Genomic DNA, 21848 nt, shown 5'->3' on the forward strand with positions numbered 1-21848 from the left:
ACAGGGAAGACATCCTCCTCCCTCATGTGATACCCTTCCTGCAGGCTCATCCTGACATGACTCTCCAGCATGACCACCAGACATACTGCTCGTTCTGTGCGTGATTTCCTGCATGACAGAAATGTCAGTGTTCTGCCATGGCCAGCGAAGAGCCCGGATCTCAATCCCATTAAGCACATCTGGGACGTGTTGGATCGGAGGGTGAGGGCTAGGGCCATTCCCCCCAGAAATGTCTGGGAACTTGCAGGTGCCTTGGTGGAAGAGTGGGGTAACATCTCACAGCAAGAACTGGCAAATCTGGTGCAGTCCATGAGGAGATGCACTGCAGAACTTAATGCAGCTGGTGGCCACACCAGATACTGGCTTTTACTTTTGATTTTGACCCCCCTTTGTTCAGGGACACATTATTCCTTTTCTGTTAGTCACATGTCTGTGGAACTTGTTCAGTTTATGTCTCAGTTGTTGAATCTTGTTATGTTCATACAAATATTTACAAATGTTAAGTTTGCTGAAAATAAACGCAGTTGACAGTGAGAGAATGTTCATTTTTTTGCTGAGTTTATCAACACATCACACGTGAACATCATGGCTGATTGAGCGGTTCTGAATCAGCCAGCCACTAACAACGAAAAGGAAGAGGCACCCCCCCCCTTAGCCTTACTGGAATGGAACAGCCCCATATGTATCCAGTTAAAGAAATCCTCCAGTGATGTTTGAACTTTTACTGTTGAAAAGAGATATCCCAAGTATAAATATAGTAAAGTACACACACTGAAGCAGTGGCATTCGAAGTCAGAAACTCTGGCATCCTTCTAGAGCTCCGACATTCTAGAGCTCCGACATTCTCCACCCCCCCCCAGAGTTTCCAGTGGTCTGGAAAAAACACCATGACCATCAGATGCAGGTACCATCAGTCCAGTAAAATAAAAAAGCGAATTATTTGGAAATTATTTCAATTTATGCTCAGCCGTGCCTCGCAAGTGCTACACCAACTGATGTATTTCGTTATCAAAGCTCAAGTTTGAAATATTATATGGTCTGAGAAGAACAATATTGGCAGGCCAGGCATACAGTCAATATGCTGTGATAATGTATTAGGCCTACAGCACAAACCTCATTCCTACAGAACTGTTTTCGTTAGGTTAATGTTTTTTTTTAATTAAGTGATGTTTGGAAAAAAATTCTGAGCGGTAGATCTTGGCTTGCTTTTTGACCCCGAAAGTGACTCAGGAAAAGGCTGGTGACCACTGCACTAAAGGGTCAAAAAAAAAATATGTTTTGAGCACAATTTCACACATTCAAAGAGTAAGGCCTTCAAGGAGTTGGTCCGATTGGAAGTTGTGATGTCGTCAGCCTCCAACCTTTGCTTGACGAACAATAGAGGAGCCATAGAGAAAAGAGGAAAGTCCCACCCCCCCCACTTGTGCCATGTCATGACATACCTAGACCACCTACTGAGATGTGCCTTTGATTAAATAAATTAGGTGAAAATGAGACTGGAGTGCCACTTTAAGAGGGTGAGAGAAAGTGGGTGTTGAGAAGGGGGTGGGGGAGAATAGTGGAGTTGGGGTCTCAACTGCTGAACTGTAGGGGCTGACAAACATTTCCCAACTTTGGCTCACTCCGACTCACATCTGACAGTTAAACCCACAAAATGGAAACCAGACTATTTCAGAGTTTGGAAAAAGTTGAAAAACAAGTCACTTTTTATATTGCATCCAAGACTCATTTCGAAACGCCATCCAAGTTGACTGATGATGCTGTTCAACATCATGTTAGCATTGTGAAACTGGTGAGTAAATTGTTTGTTCACATCAAAGTATGAAGTGAAGTTTCTTCAAAAAGGTGCCAGAATCTGACATTGAAGCTTGTACAGTATTCTTCATAGCTGGACTCAGACAATATCAGCATGCCAAACTGGTGGGTGACTTGATCATTCTAACCATCCTGCCAACAAAGCAACTATATTATAAGCCAAAGTGTGTGGTAGGTGGACAGTGGGCACACACACTCGTGTGCACACAAACACACACGGGGGCGCCCTACTTGACCTCTGGAGTCTGAACTAAACAGTGTCCGTCAAACAGCTAACATTGAGCCCATTGTCAAACACACACTGTCATTCGTCTCAGACCACAGGAGGCTGCTGATAATAATAGCTGGAATGGCACAAACGGAATGGCATCAAACACTTGGAAACTATGTGTCGGATGTAATTGTTAGCATTCCACAAATTCCGCTCCAGTTATTAGCACGAGCCCGTCCGCCCCAATTAAGGTGCCACCAACCTCCTGTGGCTCAGACAGACAGGAGTGGCTCAGTCAACACGTCCCATACAATGTCAGCCTCTGTTTCATCCACAAACACGCTAACCATAATGAGACCTCACCCCACACCCAAGTCTCATATTAAAGCCTGCAGTTATGTTTTAATATGCATTGAGTGTTTGTAATACAGTGTGTGTGTGTGGCAAGGAGCCACTTACTGATTCCAGAGCTGTGGATAGCCTTGACCATCTTCTTCATCCTCTGTAAGGTGCTCTGGTCCATCTCCATTGACTGCAACACAGAGAGAGAAGAAGAGCGTTAATGAAACATACACCGAGTGTGAAAAACATTAAGAACACCTGCTCTTTCCATGACAGACTGACCAGATGAAAGATATGATCCCTTATTAATGTCACTTGCTAAATCCACTTCAATCAGCGTAAATGAAGGGGAGGAGACCGGTTAAAGAAGGATTTTTAAAGCCTTGAGACAATTGAGACATGGATTGTGTATGTATTGCCATTCAGAGGGTGAATGGGCAAGACAAAATATTTAAGTGCCTTTGAACGGGGTATGGTAGTAGGTGCCAGGTGCACTGGTTTGTATCAAGAATTGCAACGCTCCTGGGTTTTTCCACACTCAACAGTTTCCTGTGTGTATCAAGAATAGTCCACAACCCAAAAAACATCCAGCCAACTTGACACGACTGTGGGAAGCATTGGAGTTAACATGGGCCAGCATCCCTGTGGAACGCTTTCGACACCTTCCATACCCAGATGAATTGAGGCTGTTCTGAGGGCCAAAGGGGGTGCAAGTCAATGTTTTGCACAGTGTATAGTGTCATATTGACTCCAGTCCATTAGAAGCAGGTTTTAGGAAGACAAAGGAAGAGCCTTCCCTACGGGGTAAATCCTAACTTGAGATCTGTCTATGCATGCAAATCTGGCTTTAACATAGTTACATGCGCAGACAGATGCATTGATGTCAATGGGAGATCGGAGCAAAAATGGCAACATTACACCACAGACTTCAAGTTAGAATGTCACCTAGTAGAACTGACAAAGAGCAACAGTGAAAGAAATGTAACCTGTCGGACCGTCTATAGGAAAACCGCAATTCTTTGACTGTCTAGCAGCGGTCATGGTGACCCAGAAGTTCCCACGCCGTGACTAACTTTGCGTTAACAGGTGAATCAGTGGTTAATCCGTCTAGCACCACCACGCTTGTCATCATTGGGCTGATGATGTCTCTCATGCACCAACCACCGGCCTCGCCTGTCGTTTTTCAGGTTCAACGCCCTAACGTGCGTCAACATGTAACTTCACTCTACTCTGTTTGCTTAAGAACGGGGGTATTCAAATCTTACCCTACGAGGTCCAGAGTACTGCCGATTACCTGTTCTACCTGATCATTAATTACACCCACCTGGTGGCCCAGGTCTAAATCAGTCCCTGAGGGGGAAGAGTGGGGGGAAAAGCAGTTGAACTGGCTTCGAGTTACAGACTTGAATTTTAAAGAACCTAGCTAGCTACATGGCACTCCTTTGGCACCAAAATAGTAGATATATTACAGCTAAAGTTAGTTACTGGACCAGTCGTGGTTAATGTTTATATAGCCTAACAACAGCCCTTCTCGTGTCTTATTTGTCTAATGAAAAATTGCATGGGACTTTAAACATGTATGGAAATGTATGGAGAGACTTAGAAAATGGAGTAACTCCTCCCTTACTTTCCACTGTTTCAGTAGTAGGAGGAGTCAGGGCAAGACTGTGGTCAAAGTGAAAAAGGAATGTCAAACTACTACACTTCAATGTCAAATCTGTTGACTTAAGTCTAAAAGGGTTAAGGTGATGGCTCCATTCCAATATGAGGTGATGGCTCCATTCCAATATGAGGTGATGTCACCATCTAACAAAGGAATGTACACAGTGTCCACGTACAGGTCAGACCACCATGGAGCAGTTCCAGCACACCCTGTTTAGGCTCAATCAAAAGGCTTGTTACGCTGCCTAACCCCTAGTGCAGTGTTTCCCAACCCTGGTCCTAGAGTACCCCCAACACTACACATTTTCATTGTAGCCCTGGACAAGCACACCCGATTCAACTTGTCAATTAATCGTCAAGCCCTCAATGAGTTGAATGAGGTGTGTTTGTCCAGTGCTACAACGTGTACTGTTGGGGTTACTCAAGGACCAGGGTTGGGAAACACATTCACCCCTGCTGTGGCCTGTCTGCAGCATTGAATACACACTCACAAAAATTCCCTACACTCTTGAGAAGAGCAAAACGGTTACACCCAGAAATAAAACGGTTACCATTGACACGGACTGGGTGTATGCTCAACAAACAATGCCATCTTTCCTCTATTCTATTGTATGCGTCGCAAACATTGGACACGTCACTATCACTATAGCAGTTCCCGGCTTTGGTGTGTGTGCGCTAAGTGCCTTTATGGGTGTGTGACTGTGTGTGCATCCGTACTACATGTCTATGTGTGTGTGTGTGTGTGTGTGTGTGTCAGCCTAGCAACATTTGAGGCCCCAATCTTGGCGATGTAGACGTTTTTTGTTTTTTTATGTAAAAAAAGGTGCAAAATGCAGAACTCGCTCCGCCATTTCCTGGTTGTTAAAATTCTAGAAGTTTGCTTAATTTCAGTTTATGTGACAAAACAATCAAGTATCGTGAAGAGAACCATTGTACCATCTAAACCACTGTGAAATATCTTTTCCACAACCAAAAATATTGTATTTTCAGCTGTTTTAAGCTGGCGTACAAAACCAAAAGAGGCAAAAATAACCTTACCGGGACACATAGAAATAGCACACAGACTTGCTTTCAATGAGTGACAGATCTATAACTCACAATTCTATGTGAATTTGGTCAGGTTGTCATTGAAGTTTTTAACTCTAATTTCCTGAGCTTCTACATATTCTGGCATGAAGCTGTGATAATGTTGCAGTTTTAAAGTTTGCTGCAATTCTATGCATTTTGCCATGGATAATGCTGTGTTCTTTTGCTAAAACAATAACAAAATGAATACTTCTAAATGAATAGACTTTGGAATGTTCAATTCTCCCTTAATGTCTAGCTTTTATTTTGGTGCTTGTTAGTTCAAAGATAATGGACCTAATATACACTGCTCAAAAAAATAAAGGGAACACTTAAACAACACAATGTAACTCCAAGTCAATCACACTTCTGTGAAATCAAACTGTCCACTTAGGAAGCAACACTGATTGACAATACATTTCACATGCTGTTGTGCAAATGGAATAGACAAAAGGTGGAAATGATAGGCAATTAGCAAGACACCCCCAATAAAGGAATGGTTCTGCAGGTGGTGACCACAGACCACTTCTCAGTTCCTATGCTTCCTGGCTGATGTTTTGGTCACTTTTGAATGCTGGTGGTGCTCTCACTCTAGTGGTAGCATGAGACGGAGTCTACAACCCACACAAGTGGCTTAGGTAGTGCAGCTCATCCAGGATGGCACATCAATGCGAGCTTTGGCAAAAAAGGTTTGCTGTGTCTGTCAGCGTAGTGTCCAGAGCATGGAGGCGCTACCAGGAGACAGGCCAGTACATCAGGAGACGTGGAGGAGGCCGTAGGAGGGCAACAACCCAGCAGCAGGACCGCTACCTCCGCCTTTGTGCAAGGAGGTGCACTGCCAGCGCCCTGCAAAATGACCTCCAGCAGGCCACAAATGTGCATGTGTCTGCTCAAACGGTCAGAAACAGACTCCATGAGGGTGGTATGAGGGCCCGACATCCACAGGTGGGGGTTGTGCTTACAGCCCAACACCGTGCAGGACATTTGGCATTTGCCAGAGAACACCAAGATAGGCAAATTCGCCACTGGCGCCCTCTGCTCTTCACAGATGAAAGCAGGTTCACACTGAGCACATGAGCACATGTGACAGACGTGACAGAGTCTGGAGACACCGTGGAGAACGTTCTGCTGCCTGCAACATCCTCCAGCATGACCGGTTTGGCGATGGGTCAGTCATGGTGTGGGGTGGCATTTCTTTGTGGGGCCGCACAGCCCTCCATGTGCTCGCCAGAGGTAGCCTGACTGCCAATAGGTACCAAGATGAGATCCTCAGACCCCTTGTGAGACCATATGCTGACACATGCACATTTGTGGCTTGCTGGAGGTCATTTTGCAGGGCTCTGGCAGTGCACCTCCTTGCACAAAGGCGGAGGTAGCGGTCCTGCTGCTGGGTTGTTGCCCTCCTACGGCCTCCTCCACGTCTCCTGATGTACTGGCCTGTCTCCTGGTAGCGCCTCCATGCTCTGGACACTACGCTGACAGACACAGCAAACCTTTTTGCCACAGCTCGCATTGATGTGCCATCCTGGATGAACTGCGCTACCTGAGCCACTTGTGTGGGTTGTAGACTCCGGCTCATGCTACCACTAGAGTGAGAGCACCGCCAGCATTCAAAAGTGACCAAAACATCAGCCAGGAAGCATAGGAACTGAGAAGCGGTCTGTGGTCACCACCTGCAGAATCACTCCTTTTTTGGGGGTGTCTTGCTAATTGCCTATAATTTCCACCTTTTGTCTATTCCATTTGCACAACAGCATGTGAAATCTATTGTCAATCAGTGTTGCTTCCTAAGTGGACAGTTTGATTTCACAAAAGTGTGATTGACTTGGAGTTACATTGTGTTGTTTAAGTGTTCCCTTTATTTTTTTGAGCAGTGTATATATATATATTTTTTTATTATCTTTTCTACATACTTTATCTGTTTTAGCTGTTTACACTGAAAACATTTTTCCATCCCTAAAGTGTATAAAGAAAATATATAAAAGGTTTCCGCATGCTTCCCAGCCGAAACACTTCGGAAGAGTTTGTGCATATATTATGACGACATTGTTGTTTTGAACTTCGGTAAGTTAATTTATAATGTGTTTTTTTCTCCCTCACTCGATTGTTCTCCCACAAAAATGTTATTGAAGCAAGCCGAAGTCTACGCCCCTTCGTCGGTGATTGGTCAAAATTAGGGACCTTCAGTAAATTCTTTGTTGTCATTCAACGAGAGACCCCTCGTTTTAATGCAGTTTTTCCATTTAGAAATACTTCAAACATCTTAGTTAGATGTAAAATTGCGCGACAGATGTCCTCTGCAAAAACGTCGAAATTAATGACATATTTTAAGAGTTATTTTAGATTAATTAAGACTATTTTTAGGAAGTGCTATGGCGTCTCAAAATTAACAAACAGTACTGCCGTTTTTTCTCGTTTTTCAAGTGACAGTCTTTTAAGGGAGTATGCCAGCACACTCGTTCGGTTCGCCTAGTGGACTTCAGCTAGCTTCCAGGCGAACTGAAGTATGCAGACGCCTTAACGGTTCACATTTCGGTTGGAGTCAAGGGTTGGTTTCGGTACAGCAGGAAAATGAAAATGCCATTCACAATGTTCTTTGCATTGTCTGTTGTAACCGGATTGTTATGTTGGGCTCTCAAGTTTCCATTCTGATGCTGCGTTTATAACCATGTGGGAGGTGGTTATTTACCCGTTGGACGCAATCATGTGATTTTAAACTCGTTGAGAAACACCGATTGGCAAATGGCCAACAAGCTGTGTCAACCATAAACTAAACGTACTTGGATACAAACGCACGACGACATTACCTCCTTCAGTGCCAGATGCAAACTTGTGACAGAAAGGGGGAGTCCCACTCCGGGGTAATGTGATGGGCTGTCACTGCATGGTGGTGGAAAATGGTGTTTCATAAAGAAAGTACGCATATTTTCCCGCCATTAAATAAAGTTCACGTGGAAATCGAAGCCTATACAGCCTGAATGGAGAACCTTTTCGGTACGAACCGTTCAACGAGGCATATGAATGCATTGCCAGCTGCATATAACTAATTGGAACGATAAATTGACACGACTCTATTTCGCCATCTGCTGGCCTTTTGGCTAAGGCTACACCCATTGCAAGACAAAGCTCAACGTGTTGCTGTAGCTTTTGAATTGTTTGTTATTTAACCTTTAACTACGCAAGTCAGTCAGTTAAGAACAAATTCTTATTTACAATGACAGTCTACATCGGCCAAAAAACGCTGGGCCAATTGTGCGCCGCCCTATGGGACTCCCAAACACGGTCGGTTGCGATACAGCCTGGATTCGAACCAGGGTGTCTGTAGAGACGCCTCTAGCACTGTGATGCAGTGCCTTAGATCGCTGCGCCACTCGGGAGCTTCCCAAACTTGGTCCTGCCTCCCGATTCAAATAATCAAAGTTATAGTTAGTTGGTTATTTGAATCAGCTGTGTTGCGTTAAGGTAAAATATATTTATACATAGTCTACTTTTATAAATGACAGTGAACTTGGCAAAACTGTTATGCTTGGCTAGTTTACTCACTGGAGGTTCGTCTACCTATTGGTTCACCTCCCACCACTAACTGTCAACAACAAGTTACCTGTAGACAGGTAAACAATAGTGCGCACTGAAACGCCCAGCTCACCTCTTCGACTGCCGAAACTGTGTTCCGACATTCACTCATTTTGGACTGAAAAATCGAGGTAGTCGGTGATGCCAAGTCCTCGTTTGTCAGAGCAACAAAGTCCGAAATGCTGATATGCTCCGGCATGTTGCTCTCCAAGTAAAAAGGTCCAACTGAAGACATTTAAAAAGTCGTTAAAGTTTCAAACACGCATGTTTCCGCGGGAAATGCACTGGTTCTCCTTTGTGGAAAAGGTTAAATTACCCGCGACAGCATTCCCACGTTCACAGCTATATGAGTGAAAGTTGATGGTTGTCCGATTTTTCTCACACTGCGGTGCAATTCGAGTGAGATCCACTTCTGACTACAATATGGTAGCAGCACTAAAGATGACGTCACTTTCATATGGTATTAAGAAAACCTTCAAAATAAAAAGCCCGCATTTCAAAACATTGCAAAGTGGATAACTGTTTCAAAAGATATTACATTTTTATCAATGTCGATTTTGTTGTGAATGCAAAAAATGTACATGAAAAAAAAAGTACAATGTTGAGACAGGTATTGACAATATTGGGTTTATAGCGAAAAAACGATTATTTGTGCAGATGTAATTGCGGGATTGGGAGCAGTCTGAAGGATCTGTAGAATCTATATATGGTGTCATTTCATGGGACGCTGAATAATACGCAGTGTTGCTAGTCTTTTACTACACCCATTCCATAGGCCACAACGCAAATCACTTTTAATATGAAATACATATTGGCTTATAGTGAAAAATATATGATTTCTGTCGATGTAAAAGTGGGGTTGGGAGTTTAGAATACAGTGATCTGCATTCTGGCCTATGGAATGGGTGTAGTAAAAGGCCAGTAACACTCCGTATTATTCCGAGCCCCATGAAATGACACCATATATAAATTCTACAGACCTACTGAGTAATCCAAACCCCACTTTTACATCGGCACATAGAGTAGTTTTTTTCTCTATAAACCAATATGTAATTCATATGCAGTGTATTGCATTGCATTGCAGTGAATGGAGTGAGTGGAGTAAGGAGACACCAGGACTCTCTCTGTATTAAACCCATTGCCCAACAGAACAGACCAATTTAATTTTTGTATACTCTATTGAGTAATTCCAATTACATATATTAGTATTTTATTAAAAGTGCATTTCTTTACATAGCCTTAGCTTTCAACATACCAGTATTGGTGTACACTTTCAAAAGAAAAGCTGGTGTAAATAATACAATATTAAATATAACAGTACGTTAAATTATATATTTTTTTAAGTAGTTGCAATGCTGTGAAAAATAGTTGTACTGCACTGAAGTGAGAAAAAATGTAGCATGTCTTTGTAGGGCGACTCTTATTTTGAAGGAGAAACAAATCCGCGTTTTGTGCTGCCAGCATAATATCCTGCTGCCAGGAGAACGGTATTCCACTGCTGGCTCTGCGTGCAATTAGGGAGGGAGTAATTCCATCATCACGTGGGAATGTTTGTGCTTTCTGGCATTCTGAACGAGACTCGTAAAGAATGGACCTGCAATCTTATGCCATCTCATTTCCCCTCAACTCCATGCAAACGCTAGTGTGTAGTGAAAACAGTGGACTACACAGATTAATAGGGCGTCACACTCAATAAAATCCAATGAAAGCGTGCTTGGTGGTATGCTAAAAGGGAACGGGCAGGGCCTGGATTTAATTAGAAAGTTGATGCTCATTTACTGCATTTAATTACAATTTATAAACTCTAAAATAATATTTGGAGAGCAAAAAAATACAAGCAAAAATGACCCCAGCCACACATTGGTTGCTGTAGCTTCATTCACCTCAGTCAATCTACAAACACATAGCCTATTAGCTATACAATTAGCTGCTACACATTAGCTCAAATGAACTCAGCACCGAGATTAAAAACTATAATTTAATACGTACAGAGTGATCTATTAACAGAACAAGTATTTTATTCACAAAGGTAAACAAATACTTTTGCTTTACATAACTTTTTTGTTGTTGCAGTTTTACAGTTAATTTCCTGCAATTCTACAAATTATGCCATGTTAAAGGGAAAAAGAAAAAAAATCAACTTCATATTCATCATCTCCAGCACTACCTCGACATCAACATATGTGAAAATAGCGCGTTTCTATAGTCTGTAGTAAATACGATAGAGGAAGATAAGTGTTTCCAATGTCATCAACCAATTAGTAGTAGTACTTTTTAAAGGTCAAACTAACTTTTAGCCAATATACCTATTAAGCACCTATTTCAATGCTTTCATTGGTGTATTTCACCAAATAAGTCAAATTATAGCTGTCATATTATATGGTAAACCTCGTCTCTTCACTGGAAAACCCTTTATCTCAGCCCCTCCAATTCCCTGCCGGGTATAGGTATAGTATGACTGTTGGGCCCCAGTGCAGGTGATGTGCTAGTAGTAAACCCCTATATAGCTGCCCTTGACATGAATGTTTCATCTTACATGTGTGTTTTGGAATATCCGACTCCTAATTCCAGCTATTATGCAATCTGCCAACATTTGAAAGGAATGATATCAAAGCACTTTTCCAGAAGGAAGCTACGTTTTAGATGGAAAACCTTTGGGTGCAATACACTGCAGGTTTGACTGTTTTCCAAGCACACTGCAACCATATTGAGTATGGTTTGACCTCAAAATCACATATTTTCATGTCTCCCCCGTCCCCAGTGAAAGTTGCACCCCTGCCTAACATCCAATTTGGACCTAACTTTTATTTAACTATGAGTAAGACAAAGAAATGGTCAAAAAGCCACCCACAACACCCCACACCCCACATCAATCCCACCCCAACAACAAGTATACAGTATCAGTTCTCTATGTCTGACAAGTAGTATGGAGCTGCTGCTTGGAGTATTGTTTCTTCACCCTATATAATCTATTCTCAGTGAATTTGGTGATGTTTTTTTGTTTGGTTTATGTCCCATTATACATCCTGATATTTCCAGGTTCTGACCACTAGATGGTGCTGGGGTGTGGAGGGTCGATGGGGGGCTTCTAACCATTTCTTTGGATTCCTCATGTCTTACTCATTGTTAGAAAAAGTTTGGTCCAATTTTTTTGAATATTAGATGAATCCTATAAATTCAAATTACCAATTTGGGTGCAATCAATTAGCTTAATTTCTCAGGGATCAAATTATATTTAAACAAAATAATGTTGCAGGAATGCTAATCTTATCTGTTTCTAACCATAGAAACAATATGTGATGGCAGGTGTCGAAAACCTCTTTCTTGTGCTTTTTGAGGTGGAACGACTCTTTTGAAGTTGGCATCTAGCTCTCTCTCTCTACTTCAGGCGCCCTTTGGTGTCTGCTATCGCTGTGCTACACTTTCTGTAGTGTTATTCATCATCTTTGACTTTCTCCACAGAAATCTAGTCACCTGTTCTTTCACTTTGGTCCACTAGCTTCCACCAAGGCTTTGTCCTTAGCGAACTCAGTCAGGACAATAGTTCTACACTAAGCAAAGTGAGAGAATGGAATAGGAAGGCTTGGAGTTGGAAAGTCTGTGATTATTTATTACTGTGTCTGTTTAGTCTTCAAAGTGAAGGCAATTCCCTTGCAGACAAAGTTCTGTAATCAGGAGTTAAATGAACACTGTAAAGAGTTAAATTAACAACCATTGGTTTAAAATAACAACCTTTTGGTGTTAATAACCAGAAGTGAACCAAAACCATGCCCAATATCATATTTTCCCAATCTGTTATTGCATATGCAGTGCCTTCAGAAAGTATTCATACTTTTGTTCCACATTTTGTGTTACAGCCTGAATTCAAAATTGATGAAATATATTTTTCCCGCCCATCTACACACAATACCCCATAATGACAAAGTGAAAACATGTTTTAAGAAATTTTAGCAAATTTATTGAAAATGAAATACAGAATTATCCGATTTACGTAAGTATTCACATCTCTGAGTCAAAGCAACTTTGGCAGTGATTACAGCTGTTAGAATTTATGGGGTAAGTCTCTAAAAGCTTTCCACACCTGGATTGTGCAACATTTGGCAGTTATTCTCATAAAAATTCTTCAAGCTCTGTCAAATTCGTTGTTGAATAAATACTAGACAACCATTTTCAGGTCTTGCCATGGATTTTCAAGTACAGTTGAAGTCGGAAGTTTACATACACTTAGGTTCATTAAAACTTGTTTTTCAACCACTTCACAAATTTCTTGTTAACAAACTATAGTTTTGGCAAGTCAGTTAGGACATCTACTTTGTGCATGACACAAGTAATTTTTCAAACAATTGTTTACAGACAGATTATTTCACTTATAATTCACTGTATCACAATTCCAGTGGGTCAGAAGTTTACATACACTAAGTTGACTGTGCCTATAAACAGCTTGGAAAATTCCAGAAAATGATGTCATGGCTTTAGAAACTTCTGATAGGCCAATTGACATAATTTCAGTCAATCGGAGGTGTACCTGTGGATGTATTTCAAGGACTACCTTCAAACTCAGTGCCTCTTTGCTTGACATCATGGGGAAATCAAAATAGATCAGCCCATACCTCAGAAAAAAAAATTTGTAGACCTCCACAAGTCTGGTTTATCCTTGGGAGCAATTTCCAAACGCCTGAAGGTACCACGTTCATTTGTACAAACAATAGTACGCAAGTATAAACACCATGGGACCACGCAGCCGTCATACCACTCAGGAAGGAGATGCGTTCTGTCTCCTAGAGATGAATGTACTTTGGTGCGAAAAGTGCAAACCAATCCCAGAACAACAGCAAAGAATTTTGTGAAGATGCTGAAGGAAACAGGTACAAAAGTATCTATATCCACAGTAAAACGAGTCCTATAGCGACATAACCTGAAAGGCCGCTCAGCAAGGAAGAAGCCACTGCTCCAAAAACGGCATAAAAAGCCAGACTACCGTTTGCAACTGCACATGGGGACAAAGATCGTACTTTTTGGAGAAATGTCCTCTGGTCTGATGAAACAAAAATAGAACTGTTTGCGCATAATGACCATTGTTATGTTTGGAGGAAAAAGGGGGAGGCTTGCAAGCCGAAGAACACCATCCCAACTGTGAAGCACAGGGGTGGCAGCATCATGTTGTGGGGGTACTTTGCTGCAGGAGGGACTGGTGCACTTCACAAAATAGATAACGTCATGAGGGAGGAAAATTATGTGGATAATTGAAGCAACATCTCAAGACATCAGTCAGGAAGTTAAAGCTTGGTCGCAAATGGGTCTTCCAAATGGACAATGACCCCAAGCATACTTCCAAAGTTGTGGCAAAATGGCTTAAGGACAACAAAGTCAAGGTATTGGAGTGGCCATCACAAAGCTCTGACCTCAATCCCATAGAAAATTTGTGGGCAGAACTGAGAAAGCGTGTGCAAGCAAGGAGGCCTACAATCCTGACTCAGTTACACCAGCTCTGCCAGAGGAATGGGACAAAATTCACACAACTTATTGTGGGAAGCTTGTGGAGGGCTCCCCGAAACGTTTGTCCCAAGTTAAACAATTTAAAGGCAATGCTACCAAATACTAATTGACTGTATGTAAACTTCTGACCCACTGGGAATGTGATGAAAGAATTAAAAGCTGAAATAAATCATTCTCTCTACTATTATTCTGACATTTCACATTCTTAAAATAAAGGTGTGATCCTAACTGACCCAAGACAGGGAATTTTTACTAGGATTAAATGTCAGGAATTGTGAAAAACTGAGTTTAAATGTATTTGGCTAAGGTGTATTTAAACTTCCGACTTCAAATTTATACAGTGCCAGTCAAACAAAAGTTTGGACACAGTAACTCATTTAAGGGTTTATCTTTATTTTTACTATTTTCTGCATTGTAAAATAATAGTGAAGACATAAAAACTGTGAAATAACACGTATGGAATCATGTAGTAACCAAAAAAGTGTTAAACAAATCAAAATATATTTTATATTGGGGTTCTTCAAAGTAGCCACCCTTTGCCTTGATGACAGCTTTGCATACTATTTGTCATTCTCTCAACCAGCTTCACCTGGAATGCTTTTCCAACAGTCTTAAAGGAGCTCCCACATATGCTGAGCACTTGATGGCTGCTTTTCCTTCACTCTGCGGTCCAACTCATCCCAAACCATCTCAATTGGGTTGAGGTCAGGTGATTGTGAAGGCCAAATCATCTGATGCTGTACTCCATCACTCTCCTTGTTGGTCAAATAGCCTTTACACACCCTTGTGTTGTGTTGGGTTATTGTCCTGTTGAAAAACAAATGATGGTCCCATTAAGCGCATAGGGCGGCAGGTAGCCTATAGATTGAATCCCAGAGCTAGATTGAATCCCAGAGCTGACAAGGTAAACATCTGTCATTCTGCCCCTGAACAAGGCAGTTAACCCACTGTTCCTAGGCTGTCATTGTAAATATGAATTTGTTCTTAACTGACTTGCCTAGATAAAAATAAAAAATGTTAAAAGGCGCAAACCAGATGGAGGCCTGGTGGAGGTAATTTTGCAGGGCTCTGGCAGTGCACCTCCTTGCACAAAGGCGGAGGTAGCGGTCCTGCTGCTGGGTTGTTGCCATCCTACGGCCTCCTCCACGTCTCCTGATATACTGGCCTGTCTCCTGGTAGCGCCTCCATGCTCTGGACACTACGCTGACAGACACAGCAAACCTTTTTGCCACAGCTCGCATTGATGTGCCATCCTGGATGAACTGCACTACCTGAGCCACTTGTGTGGGTTGTAGACTCCGTCTCATGCTACCACTAGAGTGAAAGCACCGCCAGCATTCAAAAGTGACCAAAACATCAGCCAGGAAGCATAGGAACTGAGAAGTGGTCTGTGGTCACCACCTGCAGAACCATCCCTTTATTGGGGGTGTCTTGCTAATTGCCTATCATTTCCACCTTTTGTCTATTCCATTTGCACAACAGCATGTGAAATGTATTGTCAATCAGTGTTGCTTCCTCAGTGGACAGTTTGATTTCACAGAAGTGTGATTGACTTGGAGTTACTTTGTGTTGTTTAAGTGTTCCCTTTATTTTTTTGAGCAGTTGTCACGTTCCTGACCGGTTTTCTGTTATTTTGTATGTGTTTGACGGTCAGGGCGTGAGTTTGGGTGGGTAGTCTATGTTGTGTGTTTCTATGTTTGTTAAGGGTGACCTGATATGGCTCTCAATTAGAGGCAGGTGGTTTTCATTTCCTCTGATTGAGAGCCATATTAAGGTAGGTGTTTTCACACTGTTTGTTTGTGGGTGGTTGTCTCCTGTGTCTGTGTACTTTGCGCCACACGGGACTGTTTTCGGTTTGTTTGTTCGTTTGTTCGGTTTATGTAGTCTGTTCCTGTTTCATGCGTTCTTCTTGTAATGTAAGTTCTTATGTTCAGGTGCGTCTACGTCGTTTGTTGCTTTGTAGTTTGTTAAAGTGTTTTCGTGTTTTTTCGTCTTGAATTTAATAAATCATGTCATCTCAAGAAGCTGCATTTTGGTTCAATCCTTGCTCCTCCTCTTCGGATGAAGAGGAGGAGGAAAGCCGTTACAGAACCACCCACCACACCAGAACCATCGCAGTGCTAGCTGCGCCACCAGAGTCTCTGGGTTCGCACCCAGGCTCTGTCGCAGCAGGCCGCGACCGGGAGGTCCGTGGGGCGACGCACAATTGGGCTAGCGTCGTCCGTGTTAGGGAGGGTTTGGCCGGTAGGGATATCCTTGTCTCATCGTGCTCCAGCGGCTCCTGTGGCGGGCCGGGCGCAGTGCGCGTTAACCAAGGGGGCCAGGTGCACTTAGAGGCGCGCTGTGTTAAAGAAGCAGTGCGGCTTGGTTGGGTTGTGCTTCGGGGGACGCGTGGCTTTCGACCTTCGTCTCTCCCGAGCCCGTACGGGAGTTGTAGCGATGAGACAAGATAGTAATTACTAGCGATTGGATACCACGAAAATTGGGGGGAAAAGGGGATAAAATAAAAAATAAAAAAATAAATAAAAAAAGCCGTTCGGGGTTATGAAGAGTTGGCTCTTTTTGGTGAGCCGAACAAGCCAGCTCACTGAAAAGAGCCGGAATGCCCATCACTAGAATGAATTACAATAACCAATCTCTGTCACTAGTGAACATAGTCCTGGGCGGTACTGGTAACTCACAAATTCCCTCAAAAGGCACCCTGGGAAATATGCAAATAAGGCTCAACACCTTATTTACATGAAATACGGTGTTGAGCGGGTGTGGTTCTTCAAATGAACCATCCCATTTAAGGTTCTTCAGAGAACCTAAAATGGTTCCACTATGGCATCGCTCTGAACCTTATTTGGTTCCAACTGGAACTTTTATTTTTAAGAGTGTACTCTGTTTCTCGATGCATGTAATGTAAAGACTCCATTGCTTGTATGATCAAAAGTTCAGACAGTCTTTGAAAGGACTACTGCTTCTTTTCATCATCAAACAAAGTGGGTCTCTTTCAGGAAAGTGCTGGCTTGAATTTTCTTGAAGTTCTACATTCTGCAGTGTACAGTATAGTGTGCTCGGACTCCACTCCATTATGGATGGAGATAGCCTAATGCAGGCGGTCCCAAAGTGGGGTCCACGAAGTACTGCAGGGAGTCCAAGGCCAGATCTCAAAATAACATTTTGAGAAGGAATATTACGAACAACAGGTTCCACGGTTTTGGCCAAGGGATCCGTGGAATAAATTTAGAGTGTATAATACAATACAATGTAATATTCTTATTCTGCAATGCACACTATACAGTGCATTCGGAAAGTATTCAGACCCCTTGACTTTTTCCACATTTTGTTACGTTACATTTTGTTAGGTTCTTGGGTATGACTCTACAAGCATGGCACACCTGTATTTGGGGAGTTTCTACCATTTTTCTCTGCAGATCTTCTCCTGCCCTGTCGGGTTGGATGGGCAGTGTCACTGCACAGCTATTTTATGATCTCTTTAGCGATGTTCGATCGGGTTCAAGTCTGGGCTCTGGCTAGGCCACTCAAGGACATTCAGAGACTTGTCCTGAAGCCACTCCTGCGTTGTCTTGGCTGTGTGCGTAGGGTCGTTGTCCTGTTGGAAGGTGAACCTTCTCCCCCAGTCTGAGTGCTCTGGAGCAGGTTTTCATCAAGGATCTCTCTGTACTTTGTTAATCTTTCCCTCAATCATGACTAGTCTCCCAGTCCCTGCCGCTGAAAAACATCCCCACAACATGATGCTGCCACCCCCATGCTTCACCGTATGGATGTTGCCAGACTTCCTCCAGACGTGACGCTTGGCATTCAGGCCAAAGAGTTACATTTTGGTTTCATCAGACCAGAGAATCTTGTTTCTCATGGTCTTTAGGGGCCTTTTTGCAAACTCCAAGCGAGTGGCTTCCGTCTGGCCCCTCTACCAAGAAGGTCTGATTGTTGGAGTGCTGCAGAGATGGTTGTCCTTCTGGAAGGTTCTCCCATCTCCACAGAGGAACTCTGGAGCTCTGTCAGAGTGACCATCAGGTTCTTGGTCAACTCCCTGACCAAGGCCCTTCTCCCCCGATTGCTCAGTTTGGCTCTAGGAAGAGTCTTGGTGGTTCCAAACTTCTTCCATTTAAGAATGATGGAAACCACTGAGTTCTTGGGGACCTTCAATGCTGCAGACATTTTTTGGTACCCTTCTCCAGATCTGTGCCTCGACACAAACCTGTCTCGGAGCTCTACGGACAATTCCTTCAACCTCATGGCTTGGTTTTTGCTCTGACATACACTGTCAACCTTGGGACCTTATATAGAAGGTGTGTTCCTTTCCAAATCATGTCCAATCATTTGAATTTACCACAGGTGGACTCCAATCAAGTTGAAGAAACATCTCAAGGAGGATCAATGGAAACAGGATGCACCTGAGCTCAATTTCGAGTCTCATAGCAAAGGGTCTGAATACTTATGTAAATACGTTTTTTTCTGTCTTTTCTTTCTTATACATTTGCTGAAATATCTAAAAACCTGTTTGTCATTATGGGATATTGTATGTAGATTGATAAGGGGGGTAAATTATGTAATCATTTTAGAATAAGGCTGTAATGTAACTAAATGTGGAAAAAGCCAAGGGGTCTGAATACTTTCTGAATACACTGTATATACAAAGGTATGTGGACACACCTTTTAATGAGTGGATTTAACTATTTCAGAAACACCTATTGCTGACAGTTGTATAAAATCGAGCACACAGCCATGCAATCTCCATAGACAAACATTGACAGTAGAATGGCCTGACTGAAGAGATCATTGATTTTCAATGTGGCACCGTCATAGGATGCCACCTTTCCAACAAGTCAGTTCGTCATATTTCTGCTTTGCTAGAGCTGCCCCGGTCAAATGAAAGTGATGTTATTGTGAAGTAGAAATGTTTAGGAGCAACAACGGCTCAGCCGCAAGCTCACAGAATGGGACCGCCGAGTGCTGAAGCACGTAGCGCGGTCAAAAATCGTCTGTCTTCGATTGCAGCACTCACTACCGAGTTCCAAACTGCCTCTGGAAGCAACGTCAGCACAATAACTATTCGTCTGGAGCTTCATGAAATGGGTTTCCATAACCGAGAAGCCGCACACAAGCCTAAGATCACCATGGAGCAGTGGAAACTGGAGTTCTCTGGAGTTCTCTGGAGTGATGAATCACACTTAACCATCTGGCAATCTGACGGACTAATCTGGGTATGGCTGATGCCAGAAGAACGCTACCTGCCCGGATGCACAGTGCCAACTGTAAAGTTTGGTGGAGAAGGAATAATGGTCTGGGGCTGTTTTTCATGTTTCGGGCTAGGCCCCTTAGTTCCAGTGAAGGGAAATCTTAGCGCTACAGCAAACAACGGTATGTTCTAGACTATTCTGTGCTTCTAACTTACTGGCAACAGTTTGGCGAAGGCCCTCTCCTGTTTCAGCATGACAATGCCCCCGTGCACAAAGCGAGGTCCATACAGAATCAGTTTGTCGAGATTGTTGTGGAAGAACTTGACTGGCCTGCATAGAGCCATGACCTCAACCCCATCGAACACCTTTGGAAGGAATTGGAACGTCGACTGCGAGCCAGGCCTAATCGCCCAACATCAGTGCCTGACCTCACTCATGCTCTTGTAGCAGAATGGAAGCAAGTTCCCGCAGCAATGTTCCAACATCTAGTAGAAAGCCTTCCCAGAAGAGTGGAGGCTGTTATAGCAACAGATGGGGGACCAACTCCATATTAATGCCCATGATTTTGAAATGAGAAGTTCGACGAGCAGGTGTCCACCTACTTTTGGTCATTTAGTGTATGTTCCTACACCTGGACAACATGGGCCTGGGAGGCTCACAGGGATATTGTTATCCACTGTGCTCTACCAATGATCCATTTTTCAACTCAATACTTCTTGTCATTTAAACTTTAAAACTGCAAAGCTTTCTCTGCTGCAACAACAAAAAATCTCTCTGCACCATGATGGAATGTGTAGAATTGCAGGAAATTATCTCTCCGATGCCAAGAGATGGGCCTTTAAAAGGTTCCTTCCCAGGGAGCCAGACTTGGTTCGTCCCGATGGCATAGTAAAACTCCTTGTATGCTATGTTTTGTCTATTTCGAGTTGTGTCCTGATTTTGAGGCGGTCCCTGATTCATTTGTTATCATAAAAAAAAAGGGACCCCGACCTCAAGAAATCTAAGAACCCCTGGCCCAAAGAACATGCCCCATGTACTGGTGAGCATAACAAACTGGTTCGGTGACCCAATTAGCTACACTCTTGTTTTCCAAAATTGTTTTCTGTGGCCTGTGTTGGCTCTGTGCGTTAGGGTTGATGTAATGCAGACATTTCAGAGACTCCCTGCCTGCCTATAACAATACCCTCCTTCAGTTACCATGCAGGGCTACTGGATGAAGCAGGGCCTTTGTGTGGCTGCTGCTACGTTTGTTGGGGTCCTTTTGTGAGACTAGGACTGAGCAAGCCGGTCTGTTCAGCCACACACACACACACACACACACACACACACACACACACACACACACACACACACACACACACACACACACACACACACACACACACACACACACACACACACACACACACACACACACACACACACACACACACACACACACGCACGCGTGCTCTCTCTCACACACACACACACACACACACACACACACACACACACACACACACACACACACACACACACACACACACACACACACATACAGAATAGCCATATAGGACTATAGGAGAGAGAACACAGAGAGAGTGTGAGATAGAGAGAGTAAGTGAGTGTGTGTGTGAGGTAGAGAGAGTAAGTGAGTGTATGTGAGGTAGAGAGAGTAAGTGAGTGTGTGTGAGAGTGATTGAGTTAGAGACAAGAAGAGAGAAAGGAAACCATTTAGAAAACACTTACAGAGGTTCATTGTCTTTTTTGTGTGTTCATATCCAAACTGCCTCTATCTACACCCTTTCCCTTTCCCTTTCTCCCTCCCTCTCTTCCTTACTATCCCATACCCACTCTTTCAATCTCCTGTACCATAACGCTCTCTCGCTCTCTCTTCCTCTGCCTCCCACAATATCACTCTCAAACGAACGCTTTCTCTTTCTCCCTTTTTCCTTCCTGTTCTGCCTTCCTCCCTCAGAACCTCCCATCTCGACACAGCGTCCTTCCCTCTGCTCAATCAGCAGCCTTCCTTCTGCAGAGAGGCAGAGGGTCTTCTAACGTTTTACTTCTTGTATTGAGGTTCTTCAGCTCTTGTTCTTGTGGAGGTCTTAGCCGTGGCTTCCAGTTAAGGTTACTTCTAAGACAGAACCCCCCGTATTCCCAGGTTTACCGTATAAGAGAGCGAGAGAGAGAGAGGAGAGGGTGCAGCAATATTTAAGATTTAAGACACTGTTACTTTAGGGAAAAGTTCATATGGACTCTTTCTTGAGAAGAAAAAAAAAACCCGGCTGAGAATCAACTGAACTGGTGTCCATTTCAAGTATTTGTTTTAAAGCACTTATTGAGAATAGCTTCTAATATGGCACGGTAGCAAAAATAAGGTCTTAGTTTGACGTGAGTGTCTACCACTGTTTTGGTCAAAACGTGTAAAGCGTCTATGAGTATGACCCACTGTGTGCAGCATTCCTCCCCTGGTGGTGGGGTCACACTCTTTTTGTCTCCCCACCCTCCCA

The 21848-nt window shown here is 43.2% G+C and overlaps 1 protein-coding gene across 3 annotated transcripts in view; it reads right to left on the bottom strand.

Moving 5' to 3' along the window:
• The window catches only part of LOC129812579 (arf-GAP with SH3 domain, ANK repeat and PH domain-containing protein 3-like), a 54245-nt gene extending 45150 nt beyond the window's left edge, over positions 1-9095 (bottom strand). For all 3 annotated transcript variants that reach the window (XM_055864248.1, XM_055864247.1, XM_055864249.1), the window contains exons 1-2: positions 8742-9095; positions 2486-2558 (exon numbers count right to left, since the gene is read on the bottom strand). In XM_055864248.1, the coding sequence (XP_055720223.1) occupies positions 2486-2558; positions 8742-8903 (235 nt within the window). In that variant the 5' untranslated portion in view covers positions 8904-9095. The remainder of the gene's footprint in view (positions 1-2485; positions 2559-8741) is intronic.
• Between the last annotated feature and the right edge of the window lie 12753 nt (positions 9096-21848).

Source organism: Salvelinus fontinalis, chromosome 16 (genome assembly GCF_029448725.1).
Source record: "Salvelinus fontinalis isolate EN_2023a chromosome 16, ASM2944872v1, whole genome shotgun sequence".
Taxonomy (NCBI): Eukaryota; Metazoa; Chordata; class Actinopteri; order Salmoniformes; family Salmonidae; genus Salvelinus; species Salvelinus fontinalis.